Source organism: Brassica napus, chromosome A1 (assembly GCF_020379485.1).
Source record: "Brassica napus cultivar Da-Ae chromosome A1, Da-Ae, whole genome shotgun sequence".
In the NCBI taxonomy this organism is placed as follows: domain Eukaryota; kingdom Viridiplantae; phylum Streptophyta; class Magnoliopsida; order Brassicales; family Brassicaceae; genus Brassica; species Brassica napus.
In genome coordinates this window covers 15,738,299-15,762,241 of record NC_063434.1, presented here as the reverse complement: position 1 = coordinate 15,762,241, position 23,943 = coordinate 15,738,299, and the positions used below count along the sequence as shown (strand labels likewise).

Sequence of the window (23,943 nt, the reverse complement as noted above, 5' to 3'; positions counted from 1 at the left end):
ATTAACGAAATGTTTCTGTAATGAGGATTAAATCCTAGTATGCATGCAGTGTTTTTAAAACCGAACCGGAAGCTGAATCGGATAATTTTTGGGCCACGGTTCAATATGGTTTGACCGGGTCAAACTTGGTTCAATAATCTGGTTTAATATATTGTAATATATAGATTTAAAAGTAATGTTAGCAAATATGATACATAATTAAAATAGAAATAAATTTAAAGCATAAAATATTATAAATATAAACTAGTTTTATGTTTATATCGATTTTTGACAGTTATAATGGTTTTTATCAGTTTAATAACTCTAAGATCTAATCTAGTTACGTGGCCGGTTCATGGTCGAACCATTTATTAGACCCAACCCGGCTATGTAACCGATTCATAGTCGAACCCGGTTTAATTATCGGATCGCTCCGGTTTTAAAAACACTGCTAGTATATTAAACATTCAGAATAAATCTCTAGTTACTCTCTAATTTACCTCCAACTTTTTGTTAAACTATATAAACCCCAACTAACAACTCGATTCTTAGGAATCTCGAACAAAGCTGTATGTTTTATATAATCAAATTATTTTTAAAATATGTTACTTATTATGAATATTGTGGTGATGTCTATATGGAAAATTATAGATATACTTGTTCTCCATTTCAAGTTAGACATTGTCTCCAAGCTATTGTAATCCTATATAAATGATCTATTACTCAATCAATAATACACATCAATTCCTCTTTCTATCTTTTTTTTTTTGCATCAAAAACTCCATAATTTATTAAGAAAGCTCCATGTGGTTGGTTTGAGCCATCCAGCAAGGGAGTCTAGAGTTTACATGGGAAAAGATAACGCCACGGGCTCGAGCGCCTTTTGCAAGGCCATCGGCACGGACATTGCAGGAACGGGGAATAAAACATAAGGAGCAAGAATTAAACATAGAATGCAGATAGTAAAACTCTTCAAATTCGACCATTAAGGATGGCCAGTCTTCTTCTTTTTCGTCTTCGATGATCTTGACCAGTTGTTGACAATCAGTTTCAAAGGTCATATCTAGGTGGTCCAGTTGGAGTGTGGATTTCATGGCCCACAGCAGAGCATGAAGCTCGGCGTGTAGGGGGGTTAAGCCTCGGTTACTAGTGAATGAACCAAAGGTCGTTTCCCTATCCTTATCCGTCAGGACCATTCCTCCGCCAAAGAGTGCGTCGTCTTGGTGCCATGAGGCATCAAAAGAACAACGGGGGCCGAGGGGTTGTGCGCTGGTTTGAGTTAAAATCTCTTCATCATCATGAGCTTTATGTATGATCTGTGCGAGCCTCCAGTTATCTGCTTCAGATAAGGCGATCTGGACAGTATCAAGCGGAGAGATGTCTGTTCCATTGAAAATTTTATCGTTTCGGGCTTTCCAGATAAACCACAAAATCCATGGCACATTATCTAGGATCGAGGACGGGACGCCTAGTCCTTTTGCCGGCCAGAGGAGATGATTGAGGTTACTGTAAGTCGATGAGCTCGGGAAAAGCCCCGGAGAATGGGATATGTGAGCGAGAGCCCATGTCTGGGCAGAAGGTGGGCATTCGAATAGTAAATGGTTTACTGATTCGTCGTCGGCGCCACACCTTGGGCAGTGTCTGTCTGTACTGCAGTGACGGTCGGAGAGACGACTGCAAACGGGGACACTATCTGATAATGCACTCCAAATGAAGTGTTTAATTTTTCTCGAGGTCTTAAGAGTCCAGAATTTTGCTTTTAGGCAGGTAGTACTAGGCTCGGAGACAGACGGGGGGCATGTGCGGAGTCGAGTTCCATCGCGAGAACATACCCCGGCTGGACTGTGTAAGCTCTGGACTTTGTGGGAGCCCAGCAGTAGCTATCGAGGCGCTGAGTTCGGGGGATGCGCAGGCTCATGATCAACAGCACATCTTCTTTTGCGATTATGCTTTGGAGCCTCGTAAGGTTCCAGGCATGGGACGTCGGGTCAATAAGATCGCTTACTCGAAGGTTCGGGTTAAAGGAAGGACCGCAGGGAGTAGCAGGTCTTGGCTTGGCATCCGGGAGCCAGTTATCAGACCAGACCATGGTATTGTTGCCCGTCCCAATTGATCTCCTTAAGCCGGCCTTCAGGAGTGGTTGAGCTGCCATCAGGCTACGCCATACGTAAGATGGCGAGCTTGCCCTAGTAACGTCCACTGGAGTCGAGAGGCGGAAGTACCTGCCTTTTAAGACTCTAGCGAGAAGAGACGATGGATATTGGATTAGTCTCCAGAGTTGCTTCGCAAGTAATGCGAGATTGAAGTTTCAAAAATCGCGGAAGCCGAGGCCTCCCTTCTCTAGAGGGGTACAAATACTTTTCCAGGCAATCCAGTGCAGACCTTTGTTATCCTGTTTAGTACTCCACCAGAATCGGGAGATTGCACTAGTAAGTTTTCTAGTAATATCTAGAGGGAGCAGAAAACATGACATGACATAGGTAGGGAGGGCTTGAGCAACATATTTGATTAGAAATTATTTTCCTCCTTTAGATAGGAGTTTCCCAGACCATGAGTTTATACGGTTAATGAGCCGGTCTTGGATGAAAGCAAAAGCCTGTTTTTTTGCTGCCACATATTTTCTCCGGCAACCCTAGATAGACTCCCATACCACCTTCTTTCGATATTCCGAGCGATCGCTTGAGCTCTGATTTGATGTCCGGGGGAACCTTACTTCCAAAGAGGATGGACGACTTGTTTACATTCAGCTGCCGACCGGAGGATAAGCCGTACGTGTTGATGATCCTCACGAGTTTGGAGCATTGCTGTATGTCTGCTCTACAGAAAAAGAGGCTATCGTCGGCAAATAAAAGGTGGGAGATTTGTGGGCTGTTTCTGGCGATTTTGAGTCCAGTAATTCTTCCTTCCCTCTCTGCCCCTTGGATTTGGGAGATAAGAGCTTCCGTTAGGAGAATGAATAGAAAAGGCGATAGGGGATCGCCTTGTCGAATGCGACGGGATGGTGTAATCTTTCCTTTTGGTTCTCCATTTAGCAGGACTTGGTAAGAAACTGATGAAATACAGATTTTGATCCAGGATACCCATTGTGTAGAGAAACCTAGTTTCAGGAGGAGCGCTTCGAGGAAGGACCATTCAACCCTATCGAAAGCTTTGCTCATGTCCGTTTTGATAGCTACAAACCTTGATCTGCAACCCGGGTTGGTTCGCAAGGCGTGGAAAGCTTCGTGTGCGACGAGATATTATCTGTGATCAGACGTCTAGCCACAAAGGCCGATTGAGTCTCCGAGATTATTTTCGGGAGGCATTTCTTCAGGCGCTTGCTCATGAGTTTTGAGATGACTTTATAAGAGACATTGCACAGACTTATTGGTCGAAATTCAGCCATTTCAGATGGTCTCTCCGTCTTGGGGATGAGGCAGATGTTGGTCTGGTTTAAGCGGGATCCATGGTGCCGGTCAAAAAGAAGTCCTTCACAGTACTCCGTAATACCTCAGCCGTAATTCCCCAATATTTCTGGAAGAAGAGACTTGTCATTCCATCTGGCCCGGGGGCTTTATCAGGGTTTATGTCGAACATAGCGCGTTGGATCTCATCATCAGATGGAGTACTTGTAAGGGCTGCATTCATGGCCGGGGTTACTCTTGCAATAATGTACTGTAGTGATTCCTCAAAGTCTGAGGGATTTGATGAAGTGAACAAGGTTTGAAAGTACCCAGTCGCCACCTGTTCCAAATCTTCATCGGTATCGGCCCATGAGCCATTTGCCCGTCGGAGTCTAAGAACCCGGTTTCTTGCTCTCCGCTTCTTGGTAGTAGCGTGGAAGAATTTTGTATTACGGTCACCCTCACGTAACCAGTTAGCTCGACTCTTTTGTTTCCAATAGAGTTCTTCATCTCTAAAAGCGGCACAGAGATTCTATTTAAGGTTCAGGATCGCCTCATTTGAGAAATTGTCATCGAGTTGGGCCTGCTCGAGCTGGTCTTTGAATTCTTCAATCTTCTTTGCCGTGTTAGAGGGGTTAGCTCTCTTCCATCGAGATATGTGCTTTCTGCAGAGCTCAATCCGGTCATGAAGGTCATCACGGTCGAAAGCGCTTGGATCATTCCAGCCATGGAGAATGGTTTCACGGAAACCCTCTTTGCCAATGCATCTTTTGTCAAATTTAAAACCACGTCTGCCAGTTTTCTTACGCGAGAGGAAACGAGAGAGGATGGGACGGTGGTCTGAACCCCATTGGCGAAGATACTCCACATTCGTGTGGGAAAAACAGTGGTGCCAATCCTCATTTCCCACTGCCCGATCTAGTCTGCATTGTACTTTGCCATTACTTCTATTGCCTACCCAAGAGAGAGGGTTGCCTGAGTATGGGAATTCAATCATTCCGCAATTTGCGAGCATGTTCCTGAAGGGTAGGAACGAGGCATCACTACGCTTGCGGCCACCCTTTTTTTCTAGGTTGCTGGTAATTTCATTAAAATCTCCAACCATAATCCAAGCTCCAGACCTGGTGAGACTCATTCTGGTCAAGCGTTCCCATACATTTTCTCGGTAATTAATAACCGGATCTCCATAGACAAAGGTAATATAAACTTTATGTCCTGCTATGGTTGCCTCAATATCGATCATACGATTATTGGAGTAAAGAATAGTAACATCAAGAGAATCTAAATAGAAAAGTGCAAGTCCACCGCTTCGCCCTTCAGGTTCCACGGTAAACAATTTATTATAACCAAATTCAAATTGAAAATCCTGAAGAAAAGAATAACTATTTTTGTTTCTGAAAGAAAAAGAAAAGAAGGAGTAAAACAACGATGCAATTCCCGGAGATGTTTCTTGGTCATGTAAGCTCCGGCGCCCTGACAATTCCAAGCTATAGCACTCATATTCTCTTACTGGGTGGTTTATGGGACACCACCGAACCTGAGAGAGACAAAGTTTTTTTGCTTATAGCAGAGGGGAACACCTCATTACGAGGGACAGCAGAGGACATGACAAGAGAATGATTACCCGAATTATTACGTTTTCGAGGTGAGCTACGACCACAGAGCTGACTGAGATTTTTGGATGCCTTTGCCGCTTTTGCACCTTTCAGATCGGGGCTTTTGGGGACATGCTTTTTGAGATAACCTTTTGCAGGAGGCAGAGTAGGAGGGGCTTGGTGTGATTTGCTCCTGTTCGGTTGGTTACGGTTTGAGCTCGGGTTGGTGCCAAAAGATCCTCCTGCATATCAGTTGTAACCTCAACATTTGTTGGAGAGAGCTGTGAGATGGCGTCGATTTTTTCCGCAGCCTCGTCAGGTATCTCGTCTAGGAGGTCATCGTTTTCCATCATTTCAGCATCCATTTCAACAAGTTCAGCATCCTTGGCCAGGCTATCGACCAGAGCTATCTCTTCTTCAGTGAGAGTAATATCCAGCTCCTGATCAAAATCGATATCAAGCTCCATGTCTAGGGGATTGGGGTTCTTATCCGTATGATCAGGAGGAGGAGCCGCAGTATGCGGAGTTTTGATTGGTTGGCGATCTAATGTATCAGTTGCTGGTTCTCGGATGATGAGGGTAGAAGATCGGATACGTCCTGGTTCACGTTCACGCGAGGTAGGAGTATCAGTGATATGGCCTTTCCCCTTGATACGTCTTAGACGTTCTTCATCAGTTTCAGCAATTGGGCTCTTTGGCTGATCTTCCTTGCATATTTCACCCAATTCGAGGTGTCCAAATTGATCCGAGATAGTTCTCTGGGAGTCCGAGACAGCACGAGAAGGGCCTTCTTGCTCCATATGAGGAGTGCGAGAAGAGACTGGCACCATATCAGTGGAAGGGATGATCTTCGGAGGAGAACGAGGGCGCCATTCACGTGTATCCTGTTGTCGTTTGCTTGAGTAACGTCCATTGTACGGCATCGGTTGCTTGTTCTCTCTGTTCTTTTGGGGGTAAGGATTCTCTCTACGTGAAGTACGAGAGGAATTGATCTTTCCATATGCGGAAGAAGCACGCGGTGGTACTTCTAAGCGTCTCCAGACATCTTCCTTACGAGTGTTGTTGCGATACAAGTTATCATTATCTCTTGGATAATCTTTCTGGGTAGGGCGATACGCTCTGGTATCACGAGGAGGTGAGTGAGTGTGCCTTTTTCCTTCCCTGCGATAGTCTCGCTCAGATAGGTTGGATGGAGAGGTCCTCTGTCGCCCTGGAGGGGGCGAATTGCGTTCATGGAGAGGGGAACGAGGCCTTTTCAAGTTCGGAACCCGACCGTCGTGTCCCGTCTGGATAGAGAGAGTGTCCCCTTGAGCGTTAATGATTGCTCGTTGTTGTCGTTTAAGTTCACGCTCCTCCGGTGTAAGCTGGGGACAAACATTCTCATCATGAGAGATCATATGACAGGTATAGCAGGATCGGTGGAGGCCCTCATAAAAGAAAGAGACCCTTCCTATATCTCCATTTGGGAATTCGATGCGACGTTCAAATTGTATGGGCATGTCAACATTGACAGATACTTGAATCCTTGCTCTTTTTGAATCGAGGGAGATCCAAGTTCCCAAGGGCTTCGAGATTGCAATGAAAGTCTGATCATTCCAGAAGTGCACTGGGACTCCTGTTACACTGATCCAGAAAGGAATTGTATTGGGAAAAGATTCACTGGTGAAAGGTTCCCATCGCTCGAGTGCGAAACTCCATTGGTTGAAGTGGCAAGGACGCTTGTTTAGGACGGAAAGGAGGTCAGCTTCATTGTCAAAATCGAACTGGAAACGCCCGTTGCCAAGATTGATCCCTCTGACTCGCCCCTCAACATTCCAGATCCTGTTACGAGGGAGAAGGTGGATCAAAGCATCAATGCTTCGTCCTTGAAGGTTAAAAACTCGTCCAATAAGAGTCAGACGGAAGCGATCGGCCACAGCATCAAGATCACAGTCCGGGATTCGGATGATCTCATCTTCCGAGTCAAGCTTGCGACGCACGGTGGAGGGTCCACCTTTACGCACAATCATCGATGATAGAGACATGATGTAGGGTTCACTGGGGCTTAGCAGTTTGCTAGAGGGAGGCCGGAGTAGAGACAGACTGAGAGAGAGAACGATGAAAAAAGTAGACGTGGCAAAGAAGCCAGAGAGATACGTAGGAGATCTAGACGACAGAAAACACAAGGAGTGTTGGTAGTCTCCCTTGTGAGTCTGGAAAGGCCGGAGGGTCAGATCGGAGAAGACGTCGGGGATGGGGGGCTTCAGATCTGAGAATCACCTTTTGGGTCGCTAGCGGCTAGGGTTTTCTCTCGCTCCATCCATTTCTTTCTGTCCTGCCAACTTCTTCCTCTTTTTATCTTCTCTACTTATAATACGCTATCAGTACGAAACCCTAACCCTGAGCAAAAACCCTAAACATTAAACAAAGAACACACAAATGATAGACACCCGAAAGAATTATTATAATTTCAAAGTTGAAAGTCTATAACAGATCTAAAATTTTGAAGTCAAGAGAATTGAAGAAAAATATCAAATCATATCAAGACTCATACACTGCAGAAGAATGTCGATGTCCGTCCTACAAGTTCGTTTAAGTGACAATTTCTCTGACTTATTCACCAAGCCGCTAACCACTGCTACTTTCAAGAAGTTAGTTCATCTTATCAGACTACATCATCTCAAAGATCTTGACGTATGTACACATGAGGGAAAGTCATTACGCGCTATACTCTTTTTTCCTTAATCATGGTTTTTCCCATTGGGTTTTCTTGATAAGGTCTTTAACGAAACAGCATCTACGGCGTTTTGAAAGCACTTTGGTATAATGGACATCAAGGGTAAGTGTTATAAATATTGTGGTGATGTCCATTTGGAAAGTCCTAAATATACTTGTTCCTCACTCCAAGTTAGACTTTGTCTCCACACTATTGTAATCCTATATAAAATGATATATTACTCAATGAATAAGACACACCAATTCCTCTTTCTATCTTCTCTACTTATAACATTACTAATCTTTTTTTTAATAATGCTTCAACATATATTTTTCATCAATGCGTTAAGTAGTTTAGATATTACAATTTGAGCTATAAGCAGATCAATAACATGCATAATAAAATTTATTGCTGATCATATATTATAATTTGAGAAATTTCTTTATGTTTTATATCTAGTTAGTTTTGAAACATGTATAAAACTTTTTTTGTTTAAATAACACTTCAACACATAATTATCATTAATATTCATTATTTTAACTAAAAACCGCATTAACTGATTAGATCTTACAGTTTGAGCTATAAACAGGTCAACAACATGCATAATAAAAATTATTACTGATCATATATTATAATTTGAGCCATTAAACTTTAGAAATATATGAAAATAACTATTTTAGATAGGCTGTAAAAAAAAAACTATTTTAGATTGAATTTTTTGTTTACTTCGGTAAATTTTGTAATGTTGTTTATGTAGTATTTGTTTTGAAAAGAGACATTCCAATACATTAAAAATGTGGAAACCTTGGTTCTTGAATCTACATATAATTAATGTAAAAAGAAAGAAACTCTAAATAAACACATGTTCAGAAGAAGTACTTGGCGGTCAGTGGTCTCATCGTTGAAATGGTGCTCATCGATGCTAATGTAAGTAACATTAATGTCTTACTTATCTCACTGTAATGCCTATATATATGGAATGCAATGATTGATAACATGGTCTAACATGAATTTATTTCTAACTTCAGTTCTATATGCTATGTGATCTAACATGAATGTGTTGACTTAATTCTTAAATAAGGTTACAAAATTCATACAAGTGTGAAAAAGGATTTAGTGAACCAATTTGATTCTTTCATGGCTGAAGGCAGGTCAATTTTTTTCATAAAATTCTATATGAACCATTCAAGTGGATCATATCGTACTACGAATCACATTTACAAGATAAACGTCATGTCAACAACCTGTGTGAGAATCTGTGAAGATTTACCAAGAGCAGTGACTGGCCAATTGCAAAACCATACTAGATGGAACTTTCAACCGGGACTACTTGGTTGGTTAGTATCATTCCTCACTATTCTATTTTTTTTTTATATATGCTACATATTCTAAACTGTTAGTGCAAAGATGACACCACAATTGAGTAATGCAAAAGATAAATCAAGAGACAATCGGATACAAGCAACCAACTATGCTTTATTAGAAACCGCCTAAATAATCTATTACAAGACTTGCTTATCAGTTTTACACAGCCTATTGACACCCTAACAGCTACTACTGAAAGACTCTTAATCTATCCAAACTTGTCTCCCTGTCGTCAGTACTTCAGCATTTGCTTCAGCACGATCCAAGAACATCCCTAAGGGATTTTCACCCTTCATCTATAATAATAGCCGGTATCTTATGGAATACACACGACTCAATAACTCTTTTATAGTGATCTTTATGTTCCTGAAACTCTAGCTTCCAAGGAACATGGATATTGACAACTTCTATATCAATAAATATACTTTCTTTTTCTTGAAATGCATTTATTCCTCAAGGCATAAACTTGCTCACCAAGTTTATCTCTTACTTTTTCCACATGGTATAAACTTGCTCCTCAAGTTTATCCCACACCAGCTCAGCACCTTGCGTCCACATGGTCTCTACCACTCCTCATGCCTCCTGGTTTACTCTCCGACGCACACTGCCTCATCAACTACTTCAACGACTACATCAAGACATAAACCCTCAGTTTATCCTTCTCCATCTCAGTATATCTTGCATCCACATGGTAACCCACCACTCTGCATGTCTTATGTAATAACGACTAATGCATCCAGCATCAGTGACTTCGTCGCCTAGTTAATCAGAAAAAACTATTGACATATACCATCTTGAAGTTGAATTTTAGCATATGTTGCATTTTCATAAACCAAAAGTTGAATTTTAATTTTCTAAATGTTATCGGACAAATAGTAAAAGTGACCCATCTTGAGGTTGTTTCGGTCAATGGAAAAGACACCAACAAGATTTCTATTGAACTTCTCAACCTGAGTATCTATCGAAGACAAAACACGACTTATATTCAACCACAACATCAAATACAATTTTTAAAAGACTAACATCTTCTATTTGAATTAGGGACGAACGTCTCCCACCTGTATTATGGGGTCAATTTGCAACAGATGTTGCTGATGATATTCAGGTTTGTAGTCAACATTCACTGATTTGTGTTTTGAGGTTTAGAAAGATTAAAATTTGAAAAGTTAAATATTTACAGATTTAGACAGTTTCTCATTGATGGTGGATCTTATATTAGTAGTGTTTCTAATTGTATATTTGAATATATATTTTTTGGCTGAAGATTGGGGCATCTCCAATGCCTATAATGTGTCAGATATCACACCTAAATTCGAATATGGCAGAGGTGGAAGTTTTTGTGTCTATTATGAACTTTTAGTCAATAATTCACTTCAGGCATGTTTGTTGGAATGTTTTCCTTAAACTAATCGACCATGAGTATTTTTAGTTTTCTTTTTATTCTATATATGTAGGTTACCACACGATGAGATATCATTAGCAATTATGGACTCAAAGCCTCTATTTTGGTGATTGGAGTTTAAAAAAGGATGAATTTTTTTGTTCACACACCTAGAAAATCTGTGCCTCAAATGTTTGATTATTGTAATGCCTAGAAAATCTGTACACTTATTTGTTCTTACTCTGATTTACTTTTATCTTTCCTTAAACAATTTTTCATGTTTATATAGGTGGAGAAGTGTATAGTGATGTGCACAATTGCTGACATTGATTCAGACATGGGAGAAGTGTTTAGTGATGTGCTTATGAATTCAAAAGATGACTTCGTTTTTTCACCAGAGTTTTTTTAATAGTATAAAGACATTGGGGCTACCTAATCATGAGCTAAAGCTGAGGATTAGTATACCAGTTATGCTATCAAGAAATCTTGATCCTACAGAAGAATTGTGCGCGGGACTTAGGTTACAGATAACACAATTGGCAAATCATATCGTTGGGGAAAACGTTATTTAAGGGAACTAAATCTGGAGAAAAAGACTGTCAAATCATATCGTTACACATTTATCCGAAACTGTTGGATGCTTAACTGGTCCGAAAACCCAGAATCCCAGATGCTAATGTTGAAATTGAAAACAAGCAGAAGCCATAGATTTGGTCGTTCAGTGCCATCCATAGATTTGGTTGGAAAAACAAAACACTGAGATCTCTGATTAGCATTCATATATGCCAAGTGCCAAAATCTGCCACGTGTTAAACATTTGTTCAAACAGTTTGGCGTTAAAAGACAAGAACACCAAATGGTAAAACACAAAACTTGCACGCAATCTCTTCTTCATCTCTTCCTTGTTCTTCTCGCAGGTTTCAGCAAAAATCATTCCTACGAAAGAAGCAATGTCAGTTGTTTTAGTCTCTTCAGCTTCAGCGACACTCACCAAATCTAAATCCATAAAGATTCCCTTCTTATCTCCCAACTCCGCGAAGTTCCCGTCCAGAGTCTCGATTTCTCCTCAAAGACGGAAACTTCTCGACAGCCCTCTTCGCGTGGCGGCGCCACCCTCAGTACCCACTTCAGATCCGGCGGAGGAGAGTCGGATCGAAGAAGAGCACGGCGAAGAAGGGTCTGAGTTCAAGTGGAGAGATCACTGGTATCCGGTTTCTCTGGTTGAAGATCTGGATCCGAATTCGCCTACCCGGTTTCAGCTCCTGGGTCGAAACCTCGTCCTCTGGTTCGATCGGAACGATCAGAAATGGGCCGCCTTTGATGACCTCTGTCCTCACCGCCTTGCTCCTCTCTCTGTAATCTCTCTCCCTCTGTTTCTTGAAAGACTAGTAGTTTAATTAGGTCTATTGGTTTGGAATAGATAAATAAAACTATTGTTTATTGTATTCATATAACAAGTCAGCTTCATGCATGTTTTTGAATATAATATTAACATCAGAATCACAACAGTTATATATTTATTGACATGCACAAAAGAAAGTCTTTCTGGTTAAGTCTGGATATTTGAATAGCTTTGTAATGTGTATATATGGAAGTAGATGTGTTGATTGATGCATTGTGTGGTTTTGTAGGAAGGAAGGCTTGATGAGAACGGACACTTGCAGTGTTCATATCATGGATGGTCTTTTGCCGGGTGTGGATCTTGCACTAAGATTCCACAGGCTGCTACTTCAGGTCCTGAAGCTCGCGCTGTTAAATCTCCTAGAGCTTGCGCTATTAAGTTCCCAACAATGGTGTCTCAAGGTCTTCTCTTTGTGTGGCCTGATGAAAATGGATGGGACAGAGCCAATTCCATTCAACCCCCTAGGTAACAACCCAAACAAGTAGTGCGGAAACTTTAATATTGCTCTGATCTTTAACTCTCTTTTTTTTTTTTTTAGGTTGCCGGATGACTTCGATAAACCAGAGTTTTCAACGGTGACAATTCAAAGGGATCTTTTCTATGGGTATGATACTCTCATGGAAAACGTATCTGATCCTTCCCATATCGATTTTGCTCATCACAAGGTGTGTTTCTCTCTCTCTCTCTCAAAGCCCCCATATGTGTTTACGTTTTCTCTAAAGAAACCATCCTCAGGATAGGCTATGTTGTAAGCAGGTTACAGGAAGAAGAGACAGAGCCAAACCATTGCCCTTCAAGGTGGAGTCAAGTGGTCCTTGGGGTTTCCAAGGTGCCAATGACGACAGTCCAAAGATAACCGCAAAATTCGTTGCTCCCTGCTATTCTCTTAACAAGTGAGTCTTGAGTTTCACACACAACACATAAGTGATTAGCATACAGTTTCCTTACTTGTTGGGATTGTGTACAGAATTGAGATAGATGCGAAGCTACCGATTGTCGGTAACCAAAAATGGGTTATATGGATTTGCTCATTCAATATACCAATGGCTCCAGGGAAGACCCGTTCCATTGTTTGCAGCGCCCGTAACTTCTTCCAGTTCTCTGTACCAGGACCTGCTTGGTGGCAGGTAAAGCTTGGTTCCATGTCAAATCTCATTTGTCTGCACAAGTCTTCTGATGTTGTTTCTTGTTAGGTTGTACCAAGATGGTACGAACACTGGACTTCCAACTTAGTCTACGACGGAGACATGATTGTACTTCAGGGACAAGAGAAAGTATTCCTCTCTAAATCAATGGAGTCACCAGACTACGATGTGAACAAACAGTACACGAAGCTCACGTTCACTCCAACACAAGCAGACCGTTTCGTTCTAGCTTTCAGGAACTGGCTCAGACGGTATGGCAAGAGTCAGCCTGAGTGGTTCGGCTCCACTGCAGCTAACCAACCTCTCCCTTCCACTGTCTTAACCAAGCGCGAGGTAAGCCATTGAATCCATGCGTTCTAGACATCATTGATTTATTATATACATGTGTCAGAGCTGACATGTCTGAATGTGGTAATTGAACCATTTAAAAAAAACAGATGCTGGATAGATTTGAGCAGCATACACAAGTGTGTTCCTCTTGCAAAGGAGCATACAACGGTTTCCAGATCGTCAAGAAGTTCCTTGTCGGAACAACGGTTTTCTTGGCCGCCACGGCCGGTGTTCCTTCAGATGTCCAGATTCGGTTGGTTCTGGCCGGTTTAGCTCTAATCTCGGCTGCTTCTGCATATGCTTTACATGAGAAAGAGAAGAACTTCGTGTTCAGAGATTACGTGCATTCTGAAATCGAATAGATATGTATAATCATCATCATACAAAAGCTTTTGTAAAATCATCAGTTACAGAAAAAACCTTTGTAAAATCGAATAGATATGTATAATCATCATACAAATTTACAGTATCACTACTACCACCCTGCGTAATTCTTTAGCTAGATCATTATGGCCCTGTTGGTTTGTACATCTGGAAGGTGCATCCAGATGGATCAGTCAGATGCTCTACCTGGGTGTTGTTCGTTTGTACATTTGGAAAGTGCATCTAGATGAAGCATCCAGATGCTGCGTTCGTTTGTTCATTTTTTTTGAACTTACATTTGCATCCAAATGCAGTTGATGACAAAATGACTAAAATGGACATGTATTTAATTTATTTATATCTTACTCTTAAATCATGATTATTATTTATACTAATCCTGTTAATTTTAATATCTTATCTAAATTACAATTACAAAAAAAATAATTTTAAAATTCTGTTTTAAATTTCATAAATTTATTTTAATGGATAAGACAATGAAATTATAAATAATGACTATAATTTTGTAAATTTGATTAAAATATTTAAATAAAAGTCTAACAATTGTTTGATATATGATAAATTTTAACACACTAAAATCCAACAATGGTTTTGATATATTGATAACTCAAAACCAATTCCAAAAATAAATAAAGATAAGATAATCTCAAAAACTTTAAATAGATCATGGTAAATAAAAACTTAAACATAAAAGGATAATAAGTTTGCATTATCAATTGGTCCAAAGGAAACAAAACTACAAACCCATACTAGAATAAGCATTTACCACAAAAGGATCATCAATTCACATTACAAAGTTTCAAAAGACACCATCAAACAACTACTTATCAAACAACTTACATCTAGTATGGTAGTCGACGTCCTCTCACCATCTCTTCAGTAATGGAATCTCGTATAGCTTCCATGACTGTATCTCCAGCTGGTACGTATGCAACATGATCATCTTCATCCCCATGATGTTCATATTCTTCCACTCTTTCCCAATGTGCAAAATCACAATCTTCATGGTTTGAATCTCTTATAAAATTGTGGAGAGCCATTGTTGCTGTCACAATCTTCACCCATTTATTCAGCTCATACTTAGGGTGCTTCCTATCAAGAATCCTCCACTTAGCCTTCCATATTCCAAATGTCCTTTCAATTACCGAACGCAAGCCAGAATGTTTTCGGTTGAATAACTCTCTGCTGTTTGTCGGTGGTCCTCCTCTAACAAACTGATCCAGGTGATATCTAGCTCTACGGTGAGGTCCTAAATAACCAGTTCTAGTTGGGTATCCAGAGTCTACTAGATAATACTTTCCAACTGGAGGATGAGGAAAAGAAGCTTCTTCCTTAGCACAATATGTCAACACTTTTGTATCATGTGCTCTCCCAGGAACCCCAACATAAGCATATATGAATTTCATGCTGAAATTACATATAGCTAAGACATTCATAGTTGGTTCTCCTTTTCTACCTCTGAATGGATCGACATTCCCAGAAGGAGGACGAACCGGCACATGAGTTCCATCTAAAGCACCTATGCAAACCTTAAAAAAAGGGTAATATCGCGGATCATCTACTAGAATAGGACTAGCACTTGCAAACTCATCCCTTTCAGGTTTCACAATGTCTGCTGCAAGTTTCAACAAAGAACTTAAAACCTCATCTATCTTCCTATTCACTGTGTCAGATGAATGTTGATATCTCTCAGCTAAAGCCCGTACGGATAAATCTTGTCCAGCCATCTCTAAAAACATTGCTACACTCTCCTCTAAGTAAACATGGCAAGTCTCTTCTAGCTGATACTTCTCTGATAGTATCTTACATAAGCTATTAAACGTTGCTTGGTTCATGCGAAGAATCTCATAGCACTGTACCTCGGAATCGTTCATGAAGCGTTGCACTCGACGCCAACCTCCACCTCGGTTTGTCCTCACTAACTGTTTGTTAGTATTTGTTTCTGCTACTCCATACGTTTCATCTAAAAGAGCAAACATGTGTTTCTCCTCATCTAGTATCAAATCCATGTCGTCATCTTCAACTAAGAACCTAAATGTGTCCTGAAACCACATCAAGCATACAACCAATTAAATTATCATATATTCACACCGTACTCTGAACAATGATATATATAATTTTCTATGAACTATACCGTCTATAAGTGACAACAAACAATAGAATGTGGCTTATCTCCTATTGGTTCATACTAGTAGTCTAGTACTATTGTGCTACTGCCGTGTTATCATTGAGTTTAAATATGCGAAAATGTGGGCAGAGATAAATACAAAAACACTAGACATGTAAATGAAAACTGTGTTTAGAAAATTAATAAGAAAATTTTAGAAACCAACTAAATAGAAGAATGACACGTATAGTCATGTGGGATCACTAGTTATTGGGTGTGCTCATGTTTCCACCTTCAACAGCTTGCTATCTCTCTACTAGACTATACGTACTCTCAACTAAATCTCCAACTCCTTTATGAAAATGACTAAGATTTTTCTTCTTTTCTCTAGTCTGATTCATTTAAATATGCGAAAATGTGGGCAGAGAAGATTGTAAACTCTCAAGCAATAAGTTTACCCAAATCCACTAAAAGCTCTTATAACCACATACCTTACTGTTCATTTTATCTTGGAGACTTTAAGCTAGAAGTGTATAAGAGCTGCTACGTAGAAACTGCTTATCCACAAGAGTTGTATTGCCACTTCAAAATAAAAATAAACATAGACATTTCAGTAGGGTGAAACTCATAAAAATATTGTCATAAACAGTCACTAAAACATGATTCATTCTAGAGTTCATACTAAACTAAGACAGAGACATAAAACATAAACAACTCCTCAATGATCTCTGCTTTCACTAGTTGCAAACTCCAAATAAAGAACCCTGTTCTCATCATCTCCATAAAACAAGAAAGTCTGACGATTCGCAGCATCTTCTTTGAGGTGGTTAATTGAAGCTTTGTAGAGAGGAGACCACATCCTTACAGCAGACAAGGAGTGAAGAACCTCCATGGCTCGAAGTTGACTACAACTAAACTCGGGATGATTCTCTATTAGATGATTCTTGTGAGAAAGAATCTTGTCTCGAGACTCAACACTAGAGCTGTCAAATGGTCGGGCCGTCCATGGGCTTGACCAGTCCAAACTGTGATGGGCGGTTCATGGGCTTGACCAAATAACAAATGGTCCAATTGGGCGTAAAACCGTTTTCACCCGTGGACAATTTGGTCCTGCCCGAATGGGCTCTGGGCGGCCCAAACCATTAAAAAAATTAGGGTTTTTTAATTTGGGGAAAAATAATTTTCGCGATTCTGGTGATTCTCGCGGTTCTGGCGATTCTCCACTTCTCCTCCATAAACGATCTGTGTTTGTAGCTCGATCTATGCTTGTGGGTTCATCAATCATCACCTCCACATGTAATTTCTTGCGATTCTCCAGTTCTCTCTCTTGTCTCGGCCCTTCCTCTCTCTCTCTCTCGACTCTCGTCTCGGCTCTGTCGTCTCTCTCCTTCTCTTCTTCGCATTAACCGTAAGTTTCGAGATTATCATATTGTGTTTTGATTATCATACTGTGTTTTGATTATCATACTGTGTTTTCTCCTCCAGAGCTTTTTTGTCTCTCTCCTTCACCTTCTCGTCAATCGCTTGCTTGAGTATTCTTCTTCGCATCCGTAAGTATCGAATCGCTTGCTTGATCACTGATCATTGATAGTTTTATCGAAACCCTTTAAACCAAAACATTTTCTTATTGAAGGTTTTGGATTGAAACTGAAGGCCTCATCTGCTCAGTGCTCATAAGAAGGGTTCATTGAGGGTTAGATTCTTAAACTTTTTAGCATGTTTCTCTGAGATTTGGATTATGCTTAAGCTTCTTGTCTGGTTTAGATACTTTGGATTAAGCTTACGCTCGTTGGTATTTCCCTGAGACTTACATGTTACAGCCATGTTAATAATAGCTCATGTTCTTTGCTTTAAATGAACGTAACACGTCTGTTCTATGTGTATCTGTTGTGTTATTACATGTGTATGTGGACTGATTAAGCATTTGTCTAATTGTTACAGGACAATGAACTTTGATACTCCAAACCTGATTGACGAAGATAACTTTTATGTTGAAGATGAAGACATGGAACATGAAGATGATGACGAGGTCCATGAGGATGATCCAATGCCTCAAGAAACTGCTTCTTCAGAAAAAGGTACCAGTAGTGGTAGTTCAAGTAGACGTCGTGCTAAGTGCTGGAATAACTTCACAGTAGGGGAAAAATATTCTGATGGTAGAACTGATGTTAGATGTAATTACTGTCAAAAGAGTTATTGCTTGAATCTGCGTCAAAATGGAACTAATACCATGAATCGCCATATGAGGACTTGCTCAAAAACTCCCGGAAGTACTCCTAGAAGTGCTCCTAAAAAGCTGGATATGGAAGTGTTCCGCGAGATGATTGCTGTGGCTATCATTCAGCACAATCTTCCTTACTCTTTTGTCGAGTATGAGAAGGTCAGAGAAGCTTTCACCTATGCGAATCCGACTATAGAGTTTTGGTCTTGCAACACAGCTGCGTCTGATGTGTACAAGATCTATGAGAAGGAGAAAAGGAAGCTGAAGGCAGTCTTGGCTAACATCCCTGGAAGAGTTTGCCTAACAACAGATTTGTGGAGAGCCATAACGATAGAAGGCTACATGTGCTTGACAGTCCACTTCGTAGATGATGATTGGGTATTGAAGACAAGGATTTTATCGTTTTGTGCTTTTCCGCCTCCACACTCTGGTGTTGCTATAGCCTTGAAGCTGACGGAGTTGTTAAAGGAGTGGGGGTTAGAGAAAAGGGTTTTTTCTCTAACAGTAGACAACGCATCGGCTAATGATACTATGCAGGCTATTTTGAAGAGGAAGCTGCAAAGGAATTTGGTGTGCGATGGTGATTTCTTTCATGTGAGGTGCTCAGCTCACATCTTAAATTTAATTGTGCAAGATGGTTTGGCTGTTATCAGTGGAGCTTTAGATAAGATCAGGGAGAGCGTTAAGTATGTGAAAGCATCTCAGTCTAGAGAGATTATGTTTCAGAACTGTGTCGAAACAGTTGGAGTCCGAGCTGAAGCGGCTAAGGCGGGTCTGATTTTTGATGTGACAACACGCTGGAATTCAACACACATGATGCTATCAAGGGCTATTGAGTTTAAGAATGCCTTGAGAAACCTTGGAGAAGTTGATAAGAGCTACAAGAGCTTTCCATCTGAGCAAGAGTGGGACAGATCAGAACTGATATGCAAGCTACTGGAACCATTTGCTGAAATCACAAAGCTCATTTCCGGTTCATCTTACCCGACAGCAAATTTATATTTTATGCAAGTATGGTCGATTAAGTGTTGGTTGAGAGCTCATGAAGATTCAGAGGATCGAGTTATCTGTCAAATGGTGAAAGCCATGAAGGAGAAGTTCAACAAATATTGGGAAGAGTTCAGTGGCATATTAGCAATTGCGGCAGTACTTGATCCTCGACTGAAGCTTGCGTTTTTAGAGTATTGTTACAATATTCTAGATCCTGACACTGCCAAATTGAACGTGGAGTATATTCGTGAGAAGATGGTCAAGCTTTACGGAGCATATAAGAAAGACACAAGCATCACTAGAGCATCTACTTCACATGCTCCTCGACACAGCATCCCTTCAGGATATGATGTAAGTTTATCTCTTTATGATTCTTGTTTTAGTGCTTACTGTTGTTGAGCTGATGTTTTAGCCTTTTAGAAACGTTCCTTTTAAACCGTTTCAGACTCTGATCATTTCTTTGTTGTTGTTTACAGGGCTTTTATGCTTACTGCTCTCAAAAGACGGGTGGTAGTGGGAAATCAGCATTAGACACATACTTGAGCGAGCCAGTGGTTGATATTGACAGCTTTAGAAGTTTGGATGCTGTGTCATACTGGAAGGACAATGCAAGCCGCTTCAAAGAGTTGTCTTCAATGGCTTGCGATGTGCTCAGTATCCCTATCACAACAGTGGCGTCGGAATCATCCTTTAGCATCGGTAGCCGAGTCCTCAACAAGTATAGAAGCTGTCTACTACCCACAAATGTTCAAGCTTTGATCTGCGCGAGGAACTGGTTCCGTGGCTTTCAAGAAATTGGTGATGAGATTGAGTTTACTTCTTAGAAAGAGAAAAGAGGTATGATTATGTTTGCTCTCCCATCTTTAAGTTTGGATTGTTTCCTATTTAGCTGAATCAAACTGAGTGCTAAATACTTTGAAACTGAGTGATAACTCTCATAGCACTGTTTTTTGATGATTTGCTTTAGAACTGATAGTTTCTTTGATGATGTATTTGCTTTAAGTCAACTGATCACGAATGATAGTTTAGACACATTAGTTTCTTGTACATCCGTAATACTAGGTTAGGTTCTGATGAAATGGAAGCAGTTTGTTTGTTGTACTTGTTGACGTTGTTCTCGGTTCTTGTTTATGAAACTGATAAAAGTAACTTTCTTGTGTGAGTAAGATCTGATTTGTTTCTTCATTCAATGTGAGCAGTTGATTCTCTTCACCTTTCCTTCAGAGACCATAAACCAAGAGCTACTTTAGAAGAACGGTTCCAATGACGATCAAGAAACACTAAGTCAACACATTATGTTTGAGACTTTGTTATCTTTTGAGACTTTATTATATTTGATACTGTGAGTTTGAGACTTTGTTAATTGTTATGTTTGAGTTACAGACTTTGTTATGTTTGAAACATTAAGCACAAATAAATTTGAAACATTACTTGTTTTACAAAAAATGATATTTACAAATTTTATAAAATTTAATTAAACACAAATAAATAAATTATGGATTTTGTGAAATTTATATAAGTACAAATAAATAAATTATGGATTTTGTGAAATTTATATAAATATAAAAATTATTATGAATAATATGAATGTGAAACATATAACTTAAATACAAATACATATTAATGGGTGTCCATGGGCTAGACCATTTGGACATGGTTTTTATTGGTCTTGGGCATTTTTTGGACCATTGTCCAATATGGACCACCCAATATTGCCCATAACTGAAATGGTCCATATGGTCATGCCCAAATGGGCTCTGGACGGCCCATTTGACAGTTCTACTCAACACTCTCCCTAATCACATCAGCCACAGCTTGTCCTGCTTGTACAGCCCTTGATCTTTTTTTATTAACCTTTGACCTAGAAGAAGAGGGGCCAACATTCCTTGATTCAGATGCGACATCAGTTTCTTGAGTAGGGACACCACGCCTTGATTCATCCCCAACAGCTTCTTGAGTAGGGACATCACGCCTTGATTCAGCATCATCTTCATCATCATGATCTGTGTGCTTTGTGTCTAAAACATCTTCACCTTGCTGAGCAGACCAACCTTCACCTCCACTAATATAAACTGTCCCATATACCTTCTCCATCAAATCCATGTTTGCTACCGGCTTGTCTTTAAATTTTCTAGCACCAGGCCACTCCTGAAACAAGAAAATTCAAAGTGAGAACACTGTATTTCCACTTTGAATACATAGAAACATTCAAAAAAATACACAGTAACAGTCAAAGAGTCTAGATGATACTAGTACTCTACACAAATGACTACATTTTGTATTCAAAGAAAATTCAAAGAAATATATTCATCACTCTTTGCTTGAACATAACACAGAATCATCATCACATCATTATTTTTCCAACAACACAATCAAAACTGAACCAGTAAAGTTAAGAGAATTATAGAACTTGTACCTTGCATCGCTCATTCCACCAGTCCTCACTCATGTTGATGGATCCAGTTGAAGTAAAACCAAGTCCCGTTCTGTTCCGAGTCAACTTCTTAAAAGAGTCGTACTGCTTCTTGCAAGTATTGTACTTTATCCCAAATTTTCTCCATGGAATTTTTATACCAAATGCCTCATAGAACTTATCCATGATCACCTGTCTCCCAGCCTCATTAACCATCTGCTTTCTTATGTTTCCTTTCAGACTCTCATCAAGTCTTAGTTGAAGAAAGAACCGTGTTTGCTCGTCACTCCATATAAGATTCTTATTTGAAGATTCAAGACAATAAGAAAAGCACTTGACAAAACTGAGATCAAATAAAAGATTAGAGTGGAATATACTCACATCAGATCCAGGGATGGATGTCATTTTTTAATAGAATGAGAAAGCTTCTTGTTGCACCTGCTAGACACCAAAAGAAAGGTGGGACACAGGCTAGAGACTTGAAGATGAAAGTTATTAATGTACAGACTAGAGACTTGAAGATGCAAACAAAACCCATAACATAACTTATAGGATATAAACTAGAGACTTGAAGATAATTGATTCCAAAGTACAGACTTATAAACTACAGACTTGAAGAAGAACAATCTACAAAACCCACAACATTTAGATCCCTGAGAGTCTTACTTGAGCGAGAGAGTCTTACTTGAGCGAGAGAGAGAGGTCGCCGGAGCTGAGGTCGCTGGAGTGAGAGAGAGAACCTGAGAGAGGGAGATTCATATATGGTGAGGTGATAAAACTATTCCAAACAAAACAGAAAAACCCACAACATTTAAATCTCAAAGACTCTTACTTTAGTTAGAGAGAGAGGTCGCCGGAGTTAAGGTCCCCGGAGCTGAGGTCGCCGGAGTGAGAGAGAGAGCCTGAGAGAGAGAGAGAGAATCTGAGAGAGAGAGAGAGAGAGAGAGAGAGAGAGAGAGATTCATATATGGTGAGGTGATAAAACTATTCCAAACAAAACAGAAACCCACAACATTGAGATCTCAGAGACTCTTACTTGAGTTAGAGAGAGAGGTCGCCGGAGCTGAGGTCGCCGGAGCTGAGGTCGCCGGAGCTGAGAGAGAGAACCTGAAAGAGAGATTGGATTTCATATGTAAGCAATTCAACAAAACAGAAAACTCACAACACAATCTTACTTGAGCGAGAGGGAGAGGTCGCCGGAGAGAGGGGCCGCCGGAGAGAGGGGTCGCCGGAGAGAGAGGTCGCCGGAGAGAGAGAGAGATTGGCCGCCAAAAGAGAGAGAGAGAGAGAGAGAGAGAGAGAGAGAGAGAGAGAGAGAGAGAGAGAGAGAGAGAGAGAGAGAGAGAGAGAGAGAGAGAGAGAGAGAGAGAGAGAGAGAGAGAGAGAGAGAGAGAGAGAGAGAGCGTGAGAGAGAGAGCCTGAGAGATTAAAACTAAATTTAGGGTTATGTGTAGCGGAGTTATTTTGGTCATTGACTTTTTTTGACTGAATCAGCTACAGCTAGATGCATGGTGAAGACTCAGCCAGCTTTTTTGAAAAAATTCAGCTGAGTTTTCGAAACTCACCCAGCTGATCCATCTGGATGTACCGATTAAGTCTACTAAACGAACATCAATACTCACCTTCACCCAGATGGATCATTCAACTGAGCAAACGAACAGGCCTGTCTAGTCAGTAATTTTTTTTCCTCAATTGTCTATAGTCAGTAGTTAATTGGCCTTACTTTGATAAATAAATATGTTTTTTTTGGTTTTCAAGCAAAATAAATAAGTATGTTTCTAGATAGTATTACAAGAACTGTATGCAAAAAGAAGAAAACACCATGCTCCGCCACTGTTTTATTCGTTGATGCACGCGCGCTTTAGTAACTTCCCACAGTCACATAGCAAAGGGCGTTTACACATAACGTCACATGGAAACAAAAACATGTCGTTGCCCATATCAGATTAGGAAGAACATATCGTATGGAAGTGAAAGCAAGAAAAACCATATATAACCTGCAAAGGGAAATGATGAATTACTATTCTATCAAAGTAGTAAATTATATTTTGTAATAACATAACTACAAATTTTGTCAATACGTACCCGAATGGTTGGGTGCCTGGGATGTTAAAACGGGCTTGTCCGAACCCGTTTACGTCCGAACCTGTTTATGTTAAAAACAATTAACTTTTGTTATATCTTAATTTATATCTCTTAAAACATATGTTAATTACATGACTTCAATTTTTCACTTGTCAAAATATTTTTTAAAAAAATTTTAAATTATTTCTAAGTATAACTAGTCCAGACGACTTTTCAATAAGTCTTCTGGACGACTTACTGCAAAGTCGTATGGACAGACGACTTACGAGAGTTAGAAACGTAAAAAAATTTCGATTTTTTTGTTTGTTCACAAGGGACTGGTGTAATTTCAATAGTCTTTTAGATTATTTGTGTATTTGATTTAAGTTTGGGTTTACTTTTGCAATATAAATCAAGGTTTGAGTCACATTTGACAATTTTTCTAATTAAGAAAGTATAAGGAAGAAAACCAAAAGACCAAAAACTTATGGG

At 40.0% G+C, this 23,943-nt stretch overlaps 4 protein-coding genes across 4 annotated transcripts; 1 reads left to right on the top strand and 3 right to left on the bottom strand.

Moving 5' to 3' along the window:
• Nucleotides 1-5,067: 5,067 nt before the first annotated feature.
• BNAANNG03470D lies at nt 5,068-6,981 on the bottom strand. The gene has a single exon (XM_013869295.1). The coding sequence runs from the start codon at nt 6,979-6,981 to the stop codon at nt 5,068-5,070; it is 1,914 nt and encodes a 637-aa protein (XP_013724749.1).
• A 4,265-nt stretch (nt 6,982-11,246) lies between these two features.
• Nucleotides 11,247-13,744, top strand: LOC106428557 (pheophorbide a oxygenase, chloroplastic). The gene is made up of 7 exons (XM_013869309.3): nt 11,247-11,753; nt 12,030-12,265; nt 12,339-12,465; nt 12,557-12,693; nt 12,768-12,927; nt 12,994-13,278; nt 13,383-13,744. The coding sequence occupies exons 1-7, from the start codon at nt 11,349-11,351 to the stop codon at nt 13,635-13,637; spliced, it is 1,605 nt and encodes a 534-aa protein (XP_013724763.2). The 5' UTR covers nt 11,247-11,348; the 3' UTR covers nt 13,638-13,744.
• A 754-nt stretch (nt 13,745-14,498) lies between these two features.
• Nucleotides 14,499-16,655, bottom strand: LOC106428544 (protein ALP1-like). Its single transcript, XM_048778949.1, has 2 exons — nt 16,527-16,655; nt 14,499-15,698 (listed from the first exon to the last, which is right to left on the bottom strand). The coding sequence occupies exons 1-2, from the start codon at nt 16,653-16,655 to the stop codon at nt 14,499-14,501; spliced, it is 1,329 nt and encodes a 442-aa protein (XP_048634906.1).
• A 3,860-nt stretch (nt 16,656-20,515) lies between these two features.
• On the bottom strand, nt 20,516-22,060 carry LOC106428545. The gene is made up of 2 exons (XM_048743963.1): nt 21,391-22,060; nt 20,516-21,122 (listed from the first exon to the last, which is right to left on the bottom strand). The coding sequence occupies exons 1-2, from the start codon at nt 21,790-21,792 to the stop codon at nt 20,754-20,756; spliced, it is 771 nt and encodes a 256-aa protein (XP_048599920.1). The 5' UTR covers nt 21,793-22,060; the 3' UTR covers nt 20,516-20,753.
• Between the last annotated feature and the right edge of the window lie 1,883 nt (nt 22,061-23,943).